General features: G+C 32.3%; 1 protein-coding gene across 2 annotated transcripts in view; it reads left to right on the top strand.

Annotated features, from left to right (window-relative positions):
* Positions 1 to 8,793: 8,793 nt before the first annotated feature.
* Positions 8,794 to 23,723, top strand: part of LOC127706935 (DNA topoisomerase 3-beta-1-like) — a 49,397-nt gene continuing 34,467 nt past the window's right edge. The window contains exons 1-2 of one of the 2 annotated variants that reach the window (XM_052211642.1): positions 8,794 to 9,141; positions 14,253 to 14,330. In XM_052211642.1, the coding sequence (XP_052067602.1) occupies positions 8,902 to 9,141; positions 14,253 to 14,330 (318 nt within the window). In that variant the 5' untranslated portion in view covers positions 8,794 to 8,901. Of the gene's footprint in view, positions 9,142 to 14,252; positions 14,331 to 18,276; positions 18,295 to 23,723 lie in introns of those variants that run through there. The other variant, XM_052211643.1, reaches the window with a different exon arrangement.

Here is a 23,723-nt window from a genome sequence, read left to right as displayed (position 1 = left end):
ATTCGAGTAGACCCAAGTATTGATCACGTGACACAATATTTTTTTTCATTTTCCATCCCTATATCCAAAATGGGTGGAAGTTTATTGACGTTGAGACTGATTTTGCGCTATCACAATTCGACTTAAGCAAATTCCTTGAACATGAAGAGAAAAGGGGAAAATCCTCCGTTTATTTCAATTTAAAAGATTTAAAAGATTTCAGCTTGACTGCTAAGCAAACCCAAGAGAGGTTTGTACATGGAAACATTTTATGGTTGCAGTTTCTCTTGCCGTCAGTAACTTCGTAGATACTTTATTTAATTTCAGCATTTTGGGACATAGTTAGCTTTTTTATAATTATTTTTTTTTCATATAAGTTATATTTATAAAACAAGGTAATTAGGTCACAAGGTGTACGATAAAGTGCCTACGAACTCACTGAATGCACGAGTGACTCTATTCATAAAAAGTGTCCGTGTAACACCCGTTATTGTACTGTTTTTCTATAGCTCCATTATTTCCCAGGAATGGACAGTTATTTGGACTTTCTCTATAACATAAAGGCAATAAGAATGACGCAAAGAATTGTGGAACCATCACAATAACTCCAACTCTGTCAAAAATCATAGAAACAGTACTTAAATTTCGCATAAATCCAAATATTATCTGTCTACAAAATACACTCCCGCGAGACTTTACCAGAAATGCATCTCCTTTATATTGCTCATTAATTATGGAGGAATTTCAACGAGAAAACAAAGATCTGAAAAGAGAAACAATATTCGTCATGATGGACGCTAAATCAGCCTTTAATGTATTGAAACATTCAAGCCTTATACGTAAATTATTTCACATGGGACCCACACTGCAAGAAATACTAATGGTTGATGATTTATATAGAAATGCAAGTACCTGTGTCAAATGGAACGGTGAACAATCTGACGCGTTCAATATTGAACATGGTGTCCGACAAGGTGGGCCACTTAGCGCCGACCTTTACAAAGTTTATGTAAATGATCTGCTTAACCATGTTAACGAAATATGTAACACTGGTTTTGGAGGACATATTGGAACAATCAACTGTAGGGCGCCTACTTGTGCTGATGTTCTTACCATAACTAGTAACTCTCAGTTTGAAGCAAAAATATTAGTCAACATACAGCAAACGACTACAGCAAAAGAGAGTCATATATATATATATATATATATAAGTGCCTATAAATAGCAGCACATGACATACAAATCTATGGGAGTGTGGATTAATCAGTACAGAGATTAATTCAATTACACAAATAAAATTATAGATTGCCTAACAATGTAATTTTAACACACTATTTAGTATGTAAATATAAGAATGTTTAAAATATTTACAAAATGATGAAAATAAACGCAATATTTCGCTAGACTAACTAGCTTTATCAAGCGTGCATCTATCCAGGTGAAATCGGATGTAGATGATAAGAAACTTTTGCAGCTCAATGTATATGTTGCACTTGAATTTAGCTGCCTTGAAAATAATACATAATTTGGATGAAGTTCAAGATTTTTACAAAATTGGTAGTTGAAGTTAGCAACGTCCAAGCGCCAATATTACAGGATGAAAAGGACGATGCTGTGTACTAAATTATTCTTTATCTTTCCTGTATCTTTTCTCATCTTTTTCGTTAAGACCATCAGGTTCTAAAGTGTGGAGTTGGTGGATCCAAAAATTTTCTCTTCTCCTTCTCGCCGTGGTGTCCCACTCGGTGTTGACTTCTATGATTTGGAAGGTAACATTATCAAAAGAATGTTTCGTTGAACGAAGATGTCTTGTGAGAGGACAGTTTTTGTTGGTTTTGTACCATGAACGATGGTTATTAAGCCGAATATTAAATTTGTCCATTGTTTCTCCCACATACTGAATGCCACATGTGTCACATGTTAATATATAAATTGAGTTCTCCGTTTTACAGTTGGAATTTGAGTAGATGGTATAATTTTGTTTAGTAACGGAGCTGATGAAAGAACTGCTTGTATTGGCAGCTTTACAACACAAGCAGTTCCTTCGACCACATTGTTTGTAGCAACCGGGAGATGGAGTAGGCTGCTTTGCTAATACAGATGTCACTAATTTGCCACGGATGTTTTTAGGTCTTCTGAAGGCCATGATTGGTGGTGAGGAAAATACTTTTTTAAGATTTGAATCATTTCTATAATTTTCAAATGCTTCTGAACAATGGAAGACACATTTTTAAAATTAGGATGGTAAGTGAGTACAAGGGGTGTTCTGTTAGCTGCTTTATTCTTATCTTTGTACTCTAGAAGTTCTTGGCGTCTAGTTTTGTTTGTTCTTTCGAAAGCGCTATCAATGATGTTGTTATTGTATCCTCGAACAACTAGATGTTTACGTAGTTGTCATAGTCTAGCATTTTGCGTATTTTCAGTAGAGCATATTCTCTTGATTCGCAATGCCTGGCTGAATGGGATGCCACGGGAGCAGTGTTTAGGATGGCAACTTTTAGGAGAAAGGAATTGATGTTTGTCCGTTTGTTTGGTATGAAGGTCCGTTATAATGGTTCCGTTCTTGATGTAACTCGTAGTGTCGAGGAAGTTTATTTTCTCCATAGATGATTCATATGTAAATTTTATTGAATGGTGGAAAGAGTTACAGTGTCCTAGAAATTCATTAAGATGTTCTTGTGAATCTGTCCATTTGAAATCAATATCGTCAATGAATCGGAACCATGATAAGGGCTGGTATGGAGCACTAGCCAAGAGGCGTTTTTCAAGTTGGCCCATAAATAATCCTCCAACTGAGTGCCTTGTTACACTCCTGAAACTAGTGCTAGAGAACAACAACTTCTCTTTCAATGAAAAACATTATCTCCAGATAGACGGTACTAGTATGGGCACAAAAATGGCCCCGTCATATGCCAACATATTTATGGGCCAACTTGAAAAACGCCTCTTGGCTAGTGCTCCATACCAGCCCTTATCATGGTTCCGATTCATTGACGATATTGATTTCAAATGGACAGATTCACAAGAACATCTAAATGAATTTCTAGGACACTGTAACTCTTCGTTCAACGAAACATTCTTTTGATAATGTTACCTTCCAAATCATAGAAGTCAACACCGAGTGGGACACTACGGCGAGAAGGAGAAGAGAAAATTTTTGGATCCACCAACTCCACACTTTAGAACCTGATGGTCTTAACGAAAAAGATGAGAAAAGATACAGGAAAGATAAAGAATAATTTAGTACACAGCATCGTCCTTTTTATCCTGTAATATTGGCCAATGGACGTTGCTAACTTCAACTACCAATTTTGTAAAAATCTTGAACTTCATCCAAATTATGTATTATTTTCAAGGCAGCTAAATTCAAGTGCAACATATACATTGAGCTGCAAAAGTTTCTTATCATCTACATCCGATTTCACCTGGATAGATGCAGGCTTGATAAAGCTAGTTAGTCTAGCGAAATATTGCGTTTATTTTCATCATTTTGTAAATATTTTAAACATTCTTATATTTACATACTAAAAAGTGTGTTAAAATTACATTGTTAGGCAATCTATATATATATATATATATATATTACAACCTACTAAAAGCGTTGTACTGCCTATTCAAACCAACAGCAATACCCATAATGATGTGACACTTCTTATGGACGAAGTGGAATTGCCTACGATTGATAAAACCACACATATAGGGATACAGAGATCAACCTGTAACACACAATTAATAACAGCGGAGGAAAATATTAAGAAAGTAAGAAGAGCTTTGTACAGCTTAATGGCAAGTGGCTTGCATGGGGAAAATGGACTAGACCGATCTACATATATATCCACCTTTAGAACATATGTTATGCCCTTCCAACTATATGGACTGGATGTTATAATGACCAATAGCATATCATTGAAAATACTTCAATATGTCTACAAGAAAATGATTAAACAAATCTTATCTTTACCAATTTCAACTGCTGACCCAGCTATATACATATTATCTGGATTACTACCCATAAATGCTGAAATCGATATAAAAAAACATTACTTGGAAATATTTTATGTTCTGACAAATCAACCGTTGAATGGAAAATAGCCAACCGTCAATTGAAAATTAAATCAAGCAAAAGCAACAGCAACAGCTAGTTCATAGATGCAAAGAAGATTTGTTTCAAATATCAACTAGCAGATCCTGTGGATTTTTTGGATACTGTAACAACTAAAGAAATGTGGAAAAAAAGTATGGTCAATAAAATTTAAACATATACTAGCATAGAAAGATCATGGACGAGAAAGAACAATTCACAAGTCTACAATATTTATCTCCAATATACAGACTTGGTCATTGTCATCCGTTAATCTTTATAACAACTTCTGACACTAAAATTGTACAAAAATTACCGCCGCGAGTGAAAATAGTTACAGAAGTATTCCTACAATCACAAAGAGCTAAATACAACTCAAATGTAGTGGATCCAACATGTCAACTATGTCAAAAATTCGTAAGGGTTCCGCGGAACCCAGTGTCTCGCCTACTTTTGCTGTTAATCGCAGGCTCAACAAAAATGAGGAAAAAAATTAATAAAAATATTCCTTTCTATACCATCTTTTGATTGTAAGTAGCTTCTGTCCAAGTTTGGTACAATTCCATGATAGTTTATGAATCTAATAAATGATTTAAAAACTTAAACTGCAGACTGTATGTAATATTAACTGGAAGAAAAACTAAGTCCATTTATAAGTAAAATACGGAAAAAATTGAACAAAATTTTAACAAAATTTTCTTCTAGATATTAGCTTTTAATCATAAACAAGCTTCTGTCCAAGTTTGGTACAAATCCAGGATAGTTTAAGAAAGTTGCTAAAATTTTAAAAACTTTAACCACAGAGTGAATGTAATGTTAACTGGCAGAAAAACTAAGTCCATTTATAAGTAAAATACGGAAAAAATGGATTTTTTTTTTTACAAAATTTACTTCTGGATACTATCTTATGATCATAAACAAGCTTCTGTCCAAGTTTGGTAGAAATCCAGGATAGTTTAAGAAAGTTATTAAAATTTCAAAAACTTTAACCACAGAGTGAATGTAATGTTTCTTGGCAGAAAAACTAAGTCCATTTATAAGTAAAATACAGAAAAAATGGAATTTTTTTTTTACAAAATTTACTTTTGAATATTATCTTATGATCATAAACAAGCTTCTGTCCAAGTTTGGTAGAAATCCAGGATAGTTTAAGAAAGTTATTAAAATTTCAAAAACTTTAACCACAGAGTGAATATTTGTGGACGCCGCCGACGACTACGACGACGACGACGACGCCGACGGAATGTAGGATCGCTATGTCTCGCTTTTTCGACAAAAGTCGAAGGCTCGACAAAAAGGAGATGAAACATTATCTCATTTTCTGCTCACATACATTAGAAGCTGTTAGAAAACCTATGTTAGTAAGAATAATGCTAACGTCTGGTAGACTTTTCTCTGACAGCCACAGAGTCAATAACATTGAATTGCTAAGACTGATTTGTGATCCTTATAACTATACTGCATATCAAACAACAATGATCAAATATTGGATAATACATCCAAAATTCTAGAACCACAATGCAGGAAAATGATCCACTCACTTCAAACAACACGGTGTAGACTACTTGGTTACGATAGTAAACAACCAAAAAAGAAAAGAAAAGTTTAAGGTTAATATTTAAGTGTATATAAGTGACTCATCATAAGACAGTCCAAATTATCAATACTTATTCAAATAATTTTAGATTTTAATGAATCTGTTGCGTATGTTATAAACTGACAGTGTGTGTATATAATCTTGTGGTGGATTGAACTTTTAAATGTGTGATAATAACTTATATTCGTGGTGGTGGTGTATATCACTCCAGCTATATTTATTATACGGATTACAGATTACAGATTACAGGTTGATTTCCTAATATTCCAAATTCATATCTTGTAACATTAAAAAAATTATAAATATACCCTGAAAAGTTAAGAAATAGACAATATCTAGTTAGGTTCGTTCAAGCATCATTATCTTTTTCTACACGGAGAATAGGCCATAAACTAAATATATCAATACAATAACATCTGTTGAACACACAAAAGCTTCTAGGTATATTTATTGACAAAAATTTAGACTTGAAATTTCAAATTGATCGTGTATGTAAAAGCATAAGTTCTCGTATTGCAATGTTATCCAGAATTAAGAAATATCTAGATATTAGTAGTAGAAAATTATTTTATAATGCTTAATTATATTCTGCCCATATTTGATTTTTATTGCTAACTATGGGGAAACTGTAAAGCATATGGAATTCAAAGAATTGTTAAGATGCAGAAAAGAGCTGCCAGAATTATTTATTTAAAGAGCTGCAATGGTTAAAATTCAAATCTAGTATTTCTTATCATAAATTCAGTGATTCTTATTCATAAAATTCTCAACAATAAAGCACCTATAATTACCTTAAAGAACTATGTTGTCCAATTATAAACCTACCGTGACAGCAGAAATTTAAGATCTTCTGCAAATAATAATCTAGTAATGTAGTGAGGCCTAATACAAGTTCGATGAAAAAATCATTCACATACAGCTCCTCAATACTTTGGAATAAACTACAAATGAAATAAAACTATGTGAAAATCTAGGTACTTTTAAAAGAACATGTGTAGATTTTTAACTATAAATAATATCAGAAGTCCTTTACTAGACTAGTAATGGACTTCTGATGATATGTAACAACTCTCTAACTCTATCATGTCTTTTTAATGAATCCCTGATATATCGGCCTAGTATAACAAAATCGGACTATAACATACTCGGCCTATAACATAATCGGCCTCACAAAATCGGACTATAACAAACTCGGACTACTAGAAGAATATAAGTATGATGTTGGATGTTGTTTTCTTTATTGGAAATTAATTATCAATACTTAATTTGCAATTAATTATGATTTACAATTAATTAAATAATCATTTTGAACATTTTAGAAGCGAGTAATATAAATTACGTTAACAAGATATGTATTAAATGAAAAGTAATAATAAATTCATTTAAGGTAGATAGGGTGTCTTCCTCCATCTTGGATTTTGAATACCTGAAAACAATCGGTCTAGATCTTTAATAGAATGTGCAAATTTTGAGAGTAGTAGGTAATTCATGTGTAAGAATTTTCATTTCAATATAGAAAATGACATGTTTTATCATATTTATGGTTGTATTTTACAAAAAAACAGAAAACTTTTGTTTGATTCAATTTTTTCCAACTTTGATACATAAGGGGAGGCAACTCAAATGTAAGGGCAGATAATTCAGATGAAGGTACTTTTACAATAGAATGTGTTAGGAATTTACCTATTTTATTATGTAGCAAGAAAAAGGGTCCGGTGACCCCATTTTTTCTTTTTCTTATCTGAAAGCATACTATTAAATCTATCTTCTCATATTTTATCTCAAAATTCTATGGTGTAGTTTTCGTTTTATGGCAGAAAATTGGGTTTTCCATGCATAATCTATACAAAATCTGTTAATTTTGAACTACCTGTAGCGTGAAAATAAGCCCCGTGACCCATTCTTTTTATCATTTTTTTTAAAAAAGCTTGATATAAACTACATTTTGGCAAATTATTAAAAAATTCTATGGATTATAATTTAGACACCCCATCTACCTTAATAATGAAAATCTAGCACTTATTTGTCTTTTCTGTATTATTATTTGTATGTCCCTCTCATTAAGGTCTTTCCTTTCACTATAAGGAAAGACTTTACTGTATTTCTTCTGATTATTATTATTATTATTCTTTCCGCCAAACTTTCAACGACATTTCCCAAAAAAAGTACTCGACATGTTAAAATGATATTAGGTATCTTTTATCATATGCATATCTTATATGATTGAACTGGGAATATGACATCATGCCACGTGTATCGTTGACACCTTTTTAATTACCTGAATTTAATTTTAAATATAATTACTTTTCCATTAATAAAGAATTACAGATAAGTGAAATTGTTAAGAACCTATTCACTGTCAATCAAATTTCTCTTTGTTTGTATTCTTATAATGAACATCAAGGATTAAACTCAATACAAACATGCACACACGCCAATCATTAAAACATCTTTTGTCAATAAACATAACAAACGAGAAAATCTCAATAAAATTTCAAATAGAAGTAAATTATTCTCATTCAAAAATATCAAATTCAACTCATATAACATATATTTTAAGGATGGATCTACATTTATTTTAATACATTTCTATATATTGTTTTTTTTTTAAATATTTATCATTTTCTCATAAATTCGTATATAATTTTTTTATATATAAAGTTGTTTTTTTTAAAGTCAGAAAAAAAAGTTAACAACACAATCTACTAATCGTAGTCCGAGTTTGTTCAATATATTTCTGCATATAAATAGTGGTAGGCCGAGTTTGTTATAGTCCGAGTTTGTGATAGTCCGATTTTGTGATAGGCCGATTTTGTTTTAGTCCGAGTTATCCAGCAGCGTTTTTAATGTTTGTGTTTAATGTATTATTTGTTTTTCTTTTCTACAGACAATCATCTATCATGAAAGTTTAGTTATACATGTTATATGTTCAAAATTGTAATAATTGTAATATTTGTTCTGTATAGATTAGTGAATGCTAATGGAGTCACCCTCTTTAAATAAAGTCATTATTATTATTATTATTATTATTATTATTATTATTATTATTATTATTATTATTATTACGGAGCGAATAATCCTTGCACGGATAAGTTAGTTTTATTTTAGAACTATCGTCCTAAACGAGATTCGCCACGTTATTTTGGTAATTCAATATGTCAGCGCCCATAGTTAAGTTTGACACTTGACAAATGAAGAATTTATGTATTTTCTAGTGTCTGTGAAGTATATATAAAACTGCAACATGAAGACCGTACTGATGGTTGCTGAGAAACCGTCTCTAGCCCAGTCGATTGCTAAGCTGTTATCCAATGGGCAGATGAACAGTAGAAAAGGGTCAAATGGAGCCTGTTCTGTCCATGAATACAGAGGTGTTTTTCCTCCAACGGGAGAAAATGTGTTCTTCAAAATGACGTCTGTTTGTGGTCATGTTTATGGTCTTGATTTTGTTGGAAAGTACAATAGCTGGGATAAGGTTGACCCGGTATATTATTAAGGTTCCGAATGCATTTGATTTTTTATTTTTAAAATAGTCTTAGCACAGGCATAGCACAGGCACTTGTCTCAGAAAAAAAATTTCCTTTATACCTTAATATAACACAAGGTACTGAACTCGCATTTTTGAAAAATGTCAGCCAGTTTCGAAATTCCGTTATATGCCGATTTCTCGGTTGTAACCCCACTAAAACTTGTTATGTCGTAAATCTAAATTGATTTTTCCACACAATGGTGTATAACACGCCTACTTTTGTTGTCGGGATCATCCGTAGCAATCCTACCCATGTATGTCAATCGTAATTATTTCGTCTACCGAGACCAGATTGGAAACACAAAACTTGTAGTAAATGATTAATTATAAAAATTATTTATAAAAAACCTGTTAGTAGTAAGTTTTTTTGACAACGAAGTGTATTTTTCCATTTTTGAACGACAATGACCATGATGACAAATTTTATTCATTTAGTCTGAAAAAAAATCTGAAATAAGACCGGAAAAATAGCAAAACTCTATATAAATCGTTATTTTGCCGGAGCCAGCAAAATAGCACTAAGGAGGCTATTTTGTCGGAGCCGGTAAAATAGCACCTAAGAGGCTAATTTGCCGGAGTGGGCAAAATAGACACTGCCTTTATATATTCTATCTGGTGATGGAGTTTTAACTTTAAATTGGTGCATTTTTCCTATTTTCCCTCTCCCATCTTTTAATTTTTACTATTTTCAATTTTGTTATATATTTTTTTTCCTTTCTCTCTTCCCCTTTTAAATAGAGATGATGAGGTGTATCACATGTTTGTCAGTCCTTGTGTCCTATGCATCCTATTCTGTTGTTGTATAAAGGTTGAAATACTCCAGACTTCTGGCTGGTCCTTATCAAAATTCTCACAGGACTAGGAACACTGATGAATTTCAACGTCTATGTTTAACTGTAAATACCTTAAAGTTACATGTACAGTATTGTGTAATATTATTTGGGTTATGGTTTAAATGAGGATTTCCTGGATCTCCTATATTGGAGGTGAAGATTTATTACGAATACAGATACAGATACTGTCACCAGTATTATATATATGTACTGGTAGATTCCTCTGTTATTCAGAGCACCCCTTGAGAGTTGCAAGGGTACAGTACACTCCCTACAGTCAGGGTACTACTTGTAGAAGTAGTAAATAAAAGAAGTAAATATTAATATACTTATATAAGTGAATTTGTAAGATACTTATAGTCTTCACGATAAACTTTTAAATCTACAGGCCCGGCACTCAATTTTTGGAAAATTTTAGTTAGATTCTGTTGGCCTGTTGAGATGATTTTTACAGGCCCGAAAGCAATTTTATAAGCCTGGGCTGCTGGGCCTGTGGCTGAGCGTGAAGACTGCTTATACCAGTCGAGGGTATAACTCTATAGGGTTATTAGAGAAAAATATCATACATTTGTTATTGTGGACTAAATAATCCAAAAACTGTGATAACATTTGTATGTTACATGTTTCAAAGGGGCAGTATACATCCTCTTTTGTTAAATTGTATACAAATGTAGCCAAGGCTCAGTGTTGAAGGCCGTAGTTTGACCTATAATTGTTTACTTTTTACACATTGTAACTTGGATGGAGAGCTGTCTCATTGGCACTCATACCACATCTTATTTCTAAGTACTATTGATATTATTATTATTGTCTTTATGTATACTAAAAAGGGAGGGTTCCAACCATTTGTCCCCTTTCAAAAGCATTGATCGTCAAAAAAAGGAGGATTCAACCCTGGAACCCCCTGGATTTGCCACTGATACTATAGAAGGATATAACTTTTCATAGTTTGCCAATCATGCATAGTACACCTTTGTTATTAAAGAAAAAATATGCCTGTAATAACTAAAGGTTGTTATTACAGCTTCTTTACATCACTTCAAAGCCTTTGCTCAAATATATACCATGCTTAATCACAATTTATTAATTTATTGTAAATTTTTATGATGATCAGAGCATGTAATGAGGTTCTGGGCAAGCTTCCAATTCCCAAGTGTCTCATATAATAAGTTACATGCCTGTAAATAGCTACTTAAGCCTTGTTATTTTTTCTAAGTTTCCTTTAAAAGCCTTGTCTCATTGATTTACCATGGTTGATAAATAATGTATTAATCTAATTGGAAGCTATGTATTAAGTTACTGCACAAAGTTTCAAGAATTCCCAAGTGCCCACTAAAAATTGAAATATTTATGACTTATTTAACAAATAATAAACGTGTTACTACAGATTAAGAAAATTTAAGGAATAAAGAGTAGACAACTCATGAAAATATCTGTAATAACACATGTATGATATTTTCTCAAATAACCCCGTAGAGTTACAAAAAATGTATACCCTTGACTGTATACAAGTTTATTTTATTTACTTAAATAGATAAATTATTTTAATGGCTTAGTTATGTCCCTTAGACATTCAGATTTTTTCACTTATATTTAAGTAAAAAAGTCATACTATCTTCTTTTCTTGAATTTCTCAGGACTTCTTTGCTCTAATAGAATTTTTAATTGTCTGTCCTTTGCAGATGTCTTTACTTATCATTTAAGTGTATTTTCATGGACAATGAAAATCTCATTTGTCTGTTATCTTCAAAACACTGCTCATTTACAAGCTTCCAAGGGGCAATTTTTGAAGGCCTTGCACAATTACTTAAGATCTTTGATCAATAAGTTTCTTTGTTGAATTAATGAGATGAAATGTTGAACTCTAATAAAAAATTATGAGCAAACCAGAAAAAGATTGTTTAAGGCATGTTTTACATCCCTTTAGGGATTGTAAAAAAATAACTTGTACATGTACTTTTGAAAATTAAGGGGAGATTATTCATACCTTTTAAGAAAATATGAATATAACAAATTTAGTTATATAAGTATATTTATATTATATTTACTTCTACAAGTAAATAAAAATAACTTGTACAAGAAGTACCCCTGACTGCCCTATAGGGATTAATAGAGATGTGTCACTAACATATTTTCAACAGTATTTACAAGGGCAATCCCAACCCAAACACAAAGGGAGTGCTAGGACACATGGAAGTCTTATTATGGTGAAACAAGCTGAAGTACTCTGAGAGAAGCACTGGGACATGCTGCGGGAACAAACAAACGGGAAGAGATATCAGCAGCTTGATCTCCAGGTCCCATTCAACCAACAGAGGCCCAATGTTTGCCTGCCAGTGTCGGTTTTGCAACTCATTATTTAAATGGTATCAGCTCTTTTTGGCCAAAGTCATTCTGGCCCCATAATAAAATAATGAATAATGAATATAAACATCAGAGAGTTTTGTGAAGTATTTGAAGTGGCAATTTAAAGTTATATAATTCGATATGAAATCTTATTATAAATATTTAAAATATTAAAAACAATATTCGAATAAATGTCTTCTTCAATGAAAATCATATATTTGAATATGCGTTTAAGGTACAATTTTTGATCGTCCACCTTTGCTAATGTTCATAAAATTTATTAACATTTAGGAACTGCATGTCAAATATATAACCTTGTAAATGTAGACAGTGGCCTGATCGGCTTTAAATGTGGGGGCGCATCCACTTGGGCCAGATTCAATTAGTCTGTCACTAAGGTCCAGAGCACTGTTAGATAAGCGGGAGTTAACTCGTATGTACTCGAACCAAGGGACAGGGGGTTAGTCTATCGCTAGACTTAATGTTCTGATAGGCATAGCTAAAGCCTAAAATGCCATGAAGGTTTATATAAATTAATAAATGATAACAATTTAGATGAATGATGATAACAAGTCAATTAGTATACAATGCCAAATGATAATGATATTCTAATTAAAGTACAAAGTATAATATCTAAATATCAAATCCAAAGTAAAACAATTTCTCTTTACAAAAAATAAAATAAATGCCAAAACTACTAAACCATAAAATGAACTTAATTTCAAAATCAAAATGTAAGTCTCAAAAATATAATAATTCTCAACTAGGAATTTCCAAAGTAAAAATGTGAGTCAGAGATAAATTTTGTCTTTACACCACACAGTCAACTGGTAGACTGGTGGGCAGTCTTGTAGGTCCAGTAGAAAGACATGAGTAGTGAGAGGTTACAGTTCCAAAACACTGACTGCTTTATAAAAAATTCTCAAAAAATAAAAGGTGTGTCAAAGATAAATTTTTGTCTCAACACTACAAAGACAACTGTTACTTTGAGAAAACTGTGACATGTCAAATACATTTTGTACTTGCCACAGCATAGGTAAAAATTAATTAAACCAAACTTAATTAAAAATTTTACAAAATTCAAATATAAAATTGTTTTTCTAATTAAAACTTATTTTTAATACAAAATAACGCTAACAAAAATATAGCCAAAAAACACACCATGACAAATCTTTTACAATGTATTATTACATTGCTTTCTATATTTATCAACTCAAACTTTTAGCTTATATGAATTGCTTTGATAATGATTTTAAATAACAATGTTTTTGTTTGTAAATCATATTAATTACATAAATTGCTTGTTGAGGAAATCCTGAACAAAAATGACCAAAAATGAAGAGCTTTATCTTCCTTCAATCACTATACTAGATACTTAATTACATAATTTCTGCAAAATTTTTGCAAATAAAATATGTTTGAACTACAGTCATGACAGTCAGGGAATTCCTTTGTTGACAATCCTTGTGCAAGTCATAAAAAAATTTACTTGTTAAAGTAATGTTCAAAAGCTTATTGCAGTCAGATTCCCCGTTAACTTTAAAAATATTAAGACGAATTTAGTTGCTCATACGGTAAATATGATGTGTTTCACAATCATGACAATAGAATACTTATAACGACCAGATATATAGAAACCAACCTTCAAATGTGTTCAGTTCCTTTTTTGCTTAACATGCTTAACTTCCTATTATTGAAAATTTGTGTCTATAAAATGTGTTGCACAAATGTTAAATTTTTGTCACATGTTTTCCACACTTATATGTCACATAGCTTCTTGGTACATTGCACCAACCTTAATCATATTGTGAGGTACCTCTTTTTATTTCTCATAAACTTAATGACATATCAGGAAATGGACTTTTAAATGTTTAATGTATATTTCAGAGTGAGTTGTTTACTGGACCAACACACAAAAAAGAAGCAACAGAAAAGTTAAGGATGCCAACTTTTCTATCAAAAGAGGTAAAGCAATCTGTGTAGAAATGTAACATCAGAGCTCCAGATAAGAATTCACAAATTGGGGTTTTTACCCACCATTTTTTTATGTAATTGGGTGATAAAGTTTTTAAATTGCATTATCAATTCCAATTCACCCCTCAAGCAAATATCAAATTGGGTTTTTCAACACCAAGCCCCTTAATGTATTGGGTTTTTTCATCAACACAATATTGAATGTTTAGGCATGTTATAATCACATTATATCAACCCCATGCAGATGTTTTTCCATCTTAAATGTGTTTCTTTCTTTGTATATATGCTAGCTGTTTTATTTGGTTTATTCACTGACGAACAATTGACGTTTAATTTGTGTCCGATTTTAAACGTTCTGCCAGTTTTGTATTTTATCACAACTTATATAAACTGCAGCTGGTGTCACTAGTTGGACAGTTACTAATTACCTTTCTAGATCCCATATGATCACCCCACAGTTTAGTTGGGGTAGGCGTGGCTAAGTGTTTAGATTTTTATGTAATATATGTGAAATTTAGGTGCTGTAAGAAAGTTTTGCCAGTCCTTTCACCTATTTGCCAGATCTACTTTTTAATAAAAATAATAAGTAGTTCCCAGATTTAAGATATACCCCAAAACCTTGACCAGCTTTATAGGTTTAATGACGGAGACCACATTCAACTTAAATTTACAGAGTTAAATTTACAAATAATTCTGCAACATCAAATAAATAAATGACAATGTGAAACTGCACTTGCCAATAAGACAACTATCATAAGCATACAGATTGAGAACAATAAGACCAAAACAAAGAAAGTGTCAAGATGCATTGAAATAAAAACGGATATGTCATTATGTGTATTCACTCATCAACTAAAATGAAAAAAATAATATATAAACTAAAATTATACTTGAATGTTTTTGTTTAATCTAATTTACATAAACCAGGGTTAACTTGTCCCAGCTGATTAGAACTTTTGGTTTCTGATGCTTTCCAACTACATATATCGTGTCATAATTGATTTGGCCTTTCACTGTTTCCAACTGATTTCGTTCTTGACAAAACCCTGTGTTTATCGTTCTAGCAATGTTCTCGTTAAAGTACGCAAACGGGTCTTGTTATCATCATAATAACTTTCCCTAAAGTATCAAAAAGAAGCTGAAAACATGCTTCTATTCAATATTTTTATCGGATATTTACTTTCGTTTTAATTCATTGTATGTTATGATAAATCCCGAGCAATTCGAAAAAAATATGACAACAAGATAAACGCTAATTGGATAAACGCCGAGAAGATCGAAATGTTTTCATAAACACGTGTATATACCTTTTGAGCAACGGAAAATTCCAATAGGGACCCATTTCGGCTACTTGATGCAGGGCTCTATTTTTAGAACGAAAGGACATTTCCAATTATAAATATTATAAAAATAGATTTACCCGACGACTGTAATCAGATAAGGGTAAATAACGCAAACGATAGCGAATAAAAGCGTTAAGAACTCATGGTTTTGGCATATAATTGGGTTTTCCTTTGAATGAATTGGGTTTTTGAACCCTGCAATGGGCAATTGCATTGGGTTTTTAATTATTTGTATTGCGTGATCACGCAAATACGCAGCTTATCTGGAGCTCTGGTAACATGTAACCAGTAAGGCAATCTGTGTAGAAATGTAACATGTAACCAGTAAGGCAATCTGTGTAGAAATGTAACATGTAACCAGTAAGACAATCAGTGTAGAAATGTAATGTGTAACCAGTAAGGCAGTCAGTGTAGAAATGTAACGTGTTACTAGTAAGGCAATCAGTGTAGATATGAAACGTGTAACCAGTAAGGCAATCAGTGTAGAAATGTAACATGTAACCAGTAAGGCAATCTGTTTAGAAATGTAAGGTGTAACCAGTAAGGCAATCTGTAGAGATGTAATATGTAACCAGTAAGGCAATCTGTAGAAATGTAATGTGTAACCAGTAAGGCAATCTGTAGAAATGTAATGTGTAACCAGTAAGGCAATCAGTGTAGAAATGTAATGTGTAACCAGTAAGGCAATCTGTGTAGAAATGTAATGTGTAACCAGTAAGGCAATCTGTCTAGAAATGTAACGTGAAACCAGTAAGGCAATATGTATAGAAATTAATTACATTGTATGAGGTAAGGCAATCTGTGTAGAACTGTAACATGTTACCAGTAAGGCAATCTGTGTAGAAATGTAGAGTGTAACCAGTAAGGCAATCAGTGTAGAAATGTAACGTGTAACCAGTAAGGCAATCAGTGTAGAAATGTAACGTGTAACCAGTAAGGCAATCAGTGTAGAAATGTAATGTGTAACCAGTAAGGCAATCAATGCAGAAATGTAAAGTGTAACCAGTAAGGCAATCTGTCTAGAAATGTAACGTGTAACCAGTAAGGCAATATGTATAGAAATTAATTCCATTGTATGAGGTAAGGCAATCTGTGTAGAAATGTAGAGTGAAACCAGTAAGGCAGTCAGTGTAGAAATGTAACGTGTAACCAGTAAGGCAATCAGTATAGAAATGAAACGTGTAACCAGTAAGGCAATCAGCGTAGAAATGTAACGTGTAACCAGTAAGGCAATCTGTGTAGAAATGTAATGTGTAACCAGTAAGGCAATCTGTAGAAATGTAATGTGTAACCAGTAAGGCAATCTGTAGAAATGTAATGTGTAACCAGTAAGGCAATCTGTAGAAATGTAATGTGTAACCAGTAAGGCAATCAGTGTAGAAATGTAATGTGTAACCAGTAAGGCAATCTGTGTAGAAATGTAACGTGTAACCAGTAAGGCAATCTGTCTAGAAATGTAACGTGTAACCAGTAAGGCAATATGTATAGAAATTAATTACATTGTATGAGGTAAGGCAATCTGTGTAGAACTGTAACATGTTACCAGTAAGGCAATCTGTGTAGAAATGTAGAGTGTAACCAGTAAGGCAATCAGTGTAGAAATGTAACGTGTAACCAGTAAGGCAATCAGTGTAGAAATGTAACGTGTAACCAGTAAGGCAATCAGTGTAGAAATGTAACGTGTAACCAGTAAGGCAATCAGTGTGGATGTTATGTGTAACTAGTAAGGCAATCAGTGTAGAAATGTAACGTGTAACCAGTAAGGCAATATGTATAGAAATTAATTACATTATATGCGGTAAGGCAATCTGAGTAGAACTGTAATGTGTAACCAGTAAGGCAATCTGTGTAGAAATGTAGAGTGAAACCAGTAAGGCAGTCAGTGTAGAAATGTAACGTGTAACCAGTAAGGCAATCAGTGTAGAAATGAAACGTGTAACCAGTAAGGCAATCAGTGTAGAAATGTAACGTTTAACCAGTAAGGCAATCTGTAGAAATGTAACGTGTAACCAGTAAGGCAATCAGTGTAGAAATGTAATGTGTAACCAGTAAGGCATTCAGTGTAGAAATGTAACATGTAACCAGTAAGGCAATCAGTGTAGAAATGTAATGTGTAACCAGTAAGGCATTCAGTGTAGAAATGTGATGTGTAACCAGTAATGCAATCTGTGTAGAAATGTAACGTGTAACCAGTAAGGCATTCAGTGTAGAAATGTAATGTGTAACCAGTAAGGCATTCAGTGTAGAATTGTAACGTGTAACCAGTTAGGCAATCTGTGTAGAAATGTAATATGTAACCATTAAGGCAATCAGTGTAGAAATGTGTAACCAGTAAGGCAATCTGTGCTGAAATATAATGTGTAACCAGTTAGGCAATCTGTGTAGAAATTAATTACATTGTATGAGGTAAGGCAATCAGTGAAGAAATAAATTACATTGTATTTAAAGAGGTAAGGTAATCAGTTTTGAAATAAATTCCATTGTATCATTTCTATCTAACATTTTGTCTAAAAAGCTAAGGCAATCAGTGTAGAAATAAATTACATTGTATGAGGTAAGGCAATCAGTGTAGAAATGAATTACATTGAATGCCAACTTTTCTATCAAAAGAGGTAAGGCAATCAGTGTAGAAATAATTTACATTGAATCAATATTCAAAGTCGTGAAAAATACAAGTAAGTGGGATAAGGAATGGCTTTCTGCATCTCAAATTTTCTCATCACTTGGCTCCGTTGTCTTGTCCTCCCTCATCATCTGTTAACTTTTACAAAAATCTTTTCCTGACTCCAGGAGTCCTGTGAGACTACTAAGCTAAATTTAACAAAACGTAGCCACAATCATCAGTGGGGTATCTAGTTTAAAAATGTGTTTGATGACCCTGGCCACAGACCACAATTAAATTCTCTATTAGTTCTTTATAACGTTTTGTTTCATTAAAAAAAATGCACCGGTTCTTTTTGTCAAATATTTTGTGTGTGTAAAGTACAGTACTAGTCCAAACATATATCAAACATTCAGAAATATCGCTCCCCAGCATCTTACAAATTTAGCCAATATACATCCATACCCCTATGGACAAGTCAAGAGATGTTCCGAAAACTGTAAATATCACCTTATTGCACCTGGCCTAATCACTCTTTCCATATCAAAATCAGTTAAAATACAACATCCAAAAGTTTATATCACCTCTCTTCTTTCATTTCCATCCAAAAAAATCTAAGAAATGAGTGAGGAAGGAAAAGATAAAAAATTAAGAAAAAATACACTCTAATTAAAAGGAACTATATTCGTGGACAACGAAAAGCGGGATCATTAATTGTGGTCTTTGGCCTATTAGGGGTCTAAACCTTGACCAATTCTAATAAAACTTGGCATGATTTAAGCTTAGTGTATTATGAAACAGTTTACAAAGTTTCAAAGCCATATGATACCAATTCTAAAAATTGTGGCATTTTTTATATCTGAACTTTGGGTGCTGAATTGTGGCGTTGAATTAGAATAATTTCAACTATCAAATTTGGGCTTCTAAAAACCAAAATATACCAAAACTTACACTTTTTAATGTCTCTATGTATAAGTTATCACCTATTAAAAGCAACAGATAGCATACTTCATGTTTCAGACTTATAAAAAATGGCCAGAAGTAAATTTCATATGGGCCTGTGCCAAAAAATAGAGGTTTTCAAATGAAGTGAGGCCTTATATGAAATGTAATATTTTTCACTTACCACAATTTTCTGAAGTTGCTAAGTTATAAAAAAACCTTTTACATGTTATAAATGTACTTTTAATGGAAATATAAGTTTCAAATAGCATAACACATGTGAATAAAATGGTCTTCAGCAATGTCAAGCTTAAAAAAACAGGTTGTCAATTTAGGTCGTTCCCCACATTTGTATATTAAAAAGCATATAAATGATATGGGAGATGGAGATATGCTTCTTTTTGCTCAAATCTTTGCTCAGATATGATAAAACATGGAGCCTGGATGTAACAAGACTGTCACTTTCAACTATATATGTAGACAGTATGATCTGATGCAAAGTTATTTACTTTACTTTTTAAAACCGGCATGAAATTTCAGCCTCAAAAGGCCAATATTTAACCACTAGCTATCAAACAAAAGAAAATAAAGGTAGTCTGTGAAACAGACAAGGTCAAACAACCAGTAATAAGTGCTTTTGATACAGATTCAGTGAAATCTGCTAAAAGGAATTCAACTTGTATGTGCATAGAACCTCATTTTTCACTTGCTTCATACTGACCGTTAGACTAGGACCATTAAAGCAGCACATTTTGCACTCTTATTCTGATTTTATCTACTTTTTTTGTATGTTTAGTGTTCAAAAATGAGTTAAACATCTACATTAGATACCACAAACACAAGTAGAAAATCAGAAAAACCTGTCAGAGAGAAAGTAAGCATGCTACTTTTGTAAAAATATTGAAACAACTGAAAAAGTTCAATTTTGGGCATGTAGGCTGAAATGTCACTTTTTTACAAAATTTCTATCAAATAAAAGTGGAAATCATTTATTTTCATGTAGTTTGACAAATTAATACCAATAGATCATTCAGGGAAGTTGTCAAAGTACAAATTCAATATTTCCAGAATTTCACCTCTTAGGCCACAGACCACAATTAAATTCTCTATTAGTTCTTCATAACGTTTTGTTTCATGAAAAAAAATGCACCGGTTCTTTTTGTCAAATATTTTGTGTGTGTAAAGTACAGTACTAGTCCAAACATATATCAAACATTCAGAAATATCGCTCCCCAGCATCTTAAAAATTTAGCCAATACACATCCATACCCCTATGGACAAGTCAAGAGATGTTCCGAAAACTGTAAATATCACCTTTTTGCACCTGGCCTAATCACTCTTTCCATATCAAAATCAGTTAAAATACAACATCCAAAAGTTTATTTCACCTCTCTTCTTTCATTTCCATCCAAAAAAATCTAAGAAATGAGTGAGGAAGGAAAAGAAAAAAATTAAGAAAAAATACACTCTAATTAAAAGGAACTATATTCGTGGACAACGAAAAGCGGGATCATTAATTGTGGTCTTTGGCCCCCTGCTGGCCAACCAAAATGGCCAACATGGCTGAAAATATAACATAGGGGTAAAAAACAAATTTTTTTACTATTACATGTATCTTGAAAACTGCTATCTTTTTGTAGAAACTGCTCAACGAAATGACTTTATATTTGGTTAGCTGCTTGACAGTGTCGAGTTGTAACATGTGAGCACTTTTCAGATCTGACAACTTCTTCCTGTTTGCATATACATTGAATGAATTTTAAATTTTTCTTCACACTTTTGTGAAGTCCTTACTGAACAGAATGACTTGATTTAGTTAGCAGCTTGACATTGAAGACTTGTAACTTTCTAATCTGTTAGACACCTACTTCCTGTTTGCCAATACTTTTAATTTTCCAGTATATATATATATATATATTTATTCAAGATAAAAAGGCATGAATTTGACAGATACAAAATATTACAAAGACACAGATATAGCACTAGACATAGTTTATAGACACTAAAATGATATACATGTTTACTAAAAATTTTAATTTAAAAAGTAAAATTATGAAAATTTTCATGATATTTTGATAATATGAATAGACTAGATTTAATAATGAGTGAAATTTAAATTGACTAGATTTTCACTGTAGCCTAATATCTAAGGATGACCCACAAAAGTTATTAAAACTTATTTCCAGTGGGGTCCTTTTATAACGAGACATCCAGTTTACACCAAGGGTTGACACATAGAAAAATACAAGCACAAATCATTTAGAATTTATCACAGATAAATGGTCAAAGCCCAAGTATAATTAATAAAACACAAATTCACTATTGAAGATGGATTTAAATTTATCCATCAAAAACTTTTTCACTGGTACTTTAAAATTATATTTTTTAGAGCAACTTTTAATCATGTCTGGTAACGAATTCCAGTCTTTTATTCAATTATACAAGAAAGTGGTAGATTCACACCCTTTAATTCCTGGTATATAAAAGTTTTTACTACTAGATCTTGTATTGAAAGATGTTTCATTTTTAACAAAATTAGTATGTAAATAATTTGGGCATATATTGTTAAAAATGTTGAAAACATGATTGAGTCTTAGTTGCTTGAATCTATTACTAATATTTAAAAAGCCCAATTCTTAAATTCAATATTTACAATAAACTTAATAAAAAATTGTCACACTTTTATCAAGTACTACTGAACAGAATAATCAGATTAAGTCAGAGGCTTAAAAGTGATGAGTTGTATAAGCTGCAACATATAAATTTCTTTTGGATCTGTCAGACACTGACTTCCTGTATATTTTTAAATAACAAATGGCAGTATGCTTAGCACGACTGTCAGACACTGACTTCCTGTATATTTTTAAATAACAAATGGCAGTATGCTTAGCACGACTGTCAGAAACCTACTTCCTGTATACTTTTAAATAACAAATGGCAGTATGCTTAGCACGACTGTCAGACACTGACTTCCTGTATACTTTTAAATAATGAACGGTAATATGCTTAGCATGACTGTCAGACACCAACTTCCTGTATACTTTTAAATAACAAATGGCAGTATGCTTAGCACGACTGTCAGACACTGACGTCCTGTATAATTCTAAATAACCAATGGCAGTATGCTTAGCACGACTGTCAGACACTGACTTCCTGTATAATTCTAAATAACGAATGGCAGTATGCTTAGCACGACTGTCAGACACTGACTTCCTGTATACTTTTAAATAACAAATGGCAGTATGCTTAGCACGACTGCCAGACACTGACTTCCTGTATACTTTTAAATAACAAATGGCAGTATGCTTAGCACGACTGTCAGACACTGACTTCCTGTATACTTTAAATAACGAATGGCAGTATGCTTAGCACGACTGTCAGACACTGACTTCCTGTATACTTTTAAATAACGAATGGCAGTATGATTAGCACGACTGTCAGAAACCTACTTCCTGTATACTTTTAAATAACAAATGGCAGTATGCTTAGCACGACTGTCAGACACTGACTTCCTGTATACTTTTAAATAACAAATGGCAGTATGCTTAGCACGACTGTCAGACACTGACTTCCTGTATACTTTTAAATAATGAACGGCAGTATGCTTAGCATGACTGTCAGACACTGACTTCCTGTATACTTTTAAATAATGAACGGCAGTATGCTTAGCATGCTTAGCATGACTGTCAGACACTGACTTCCTGTATACTATTAAATAATGAACGGCAGTATGCTTAGCACGACTGTCAGACACTGACTTCCTGTATACTTTTAAATAATGAATGGCAGTATGCTTAGCACGAATACATGTGCATTCTTGTTTTCAAAGATCCTATAATCATTTCTCTTTTTTAAAAGTCATTTTATTACTTAAAAATGTGAAGTTTAGTCCTAAACCTATTATGATTGATATAATACAAACATTGAATTTACTATAGAGTGTTTAGTTTTTGACTAACTTAAGCACTTAAAACAATTTTTTTGAGAGAAAAAAAAAGTGGTGTATTTGTTCTGTACCATCTTTGGATGATCATTCGTTTAATACATGTACAAGTCCAGTGTTGTTGTACATTTTTAGAAGAGTGTAGTTTTGCTGTTGTTTTTTCTTAATAAGATTACTTGTGTAGTTTTTGGTGTTGTTTTTTCTTAATAAGATTACTTGTGTAGTTTTTGGTGTTGGTTTTTCTTGATAAGATTACTGGTGTAGTTTTTGGTGTTGTTTTTTCTTAATAAGATTACTTGTGTAGTTTTTGGTGTTGTTTTTTCTTAATAAGATTACTTGTGTAGTTTTTGGTGTTGTTTTTTCTTGATAAGATTACTGGTGTTGTTTTTTCTTGATAAGATTACTTGTGTAGTTTTTGGTGTTGTTTTTTCTTAATAAGATTACTTGTGTAGTTTTTGGTGTTGTTTTTTCTTAATAAGATTACTTGTGTAGTTTTTGGTGTTGGTTTTTCTTGATAAGATTACTGGTGTAGTTTTTTGTGTTGTTTTTTCTTA

Source organism: Mytilus californianus, unplaced genomic scaffold (assembly GCF_021869535.1).
Source record: "Mytilus californianus isolate M0D057914Y unplaced genomic scaffold, xbMytCali1.0.p SCAF_6, whole genome shotgun sequence".
NCBI lineage: Eukaryota > Metazoa > Mollusca > Bivalvia > Mytilida > Mytilidae > Mytilus > Mytilus californianus.
The sequence above is the reverse complement of the archived record's forward strand: the minus strand, read 5'-3'. Positions and strand labels throughout refer to the sequence as shown.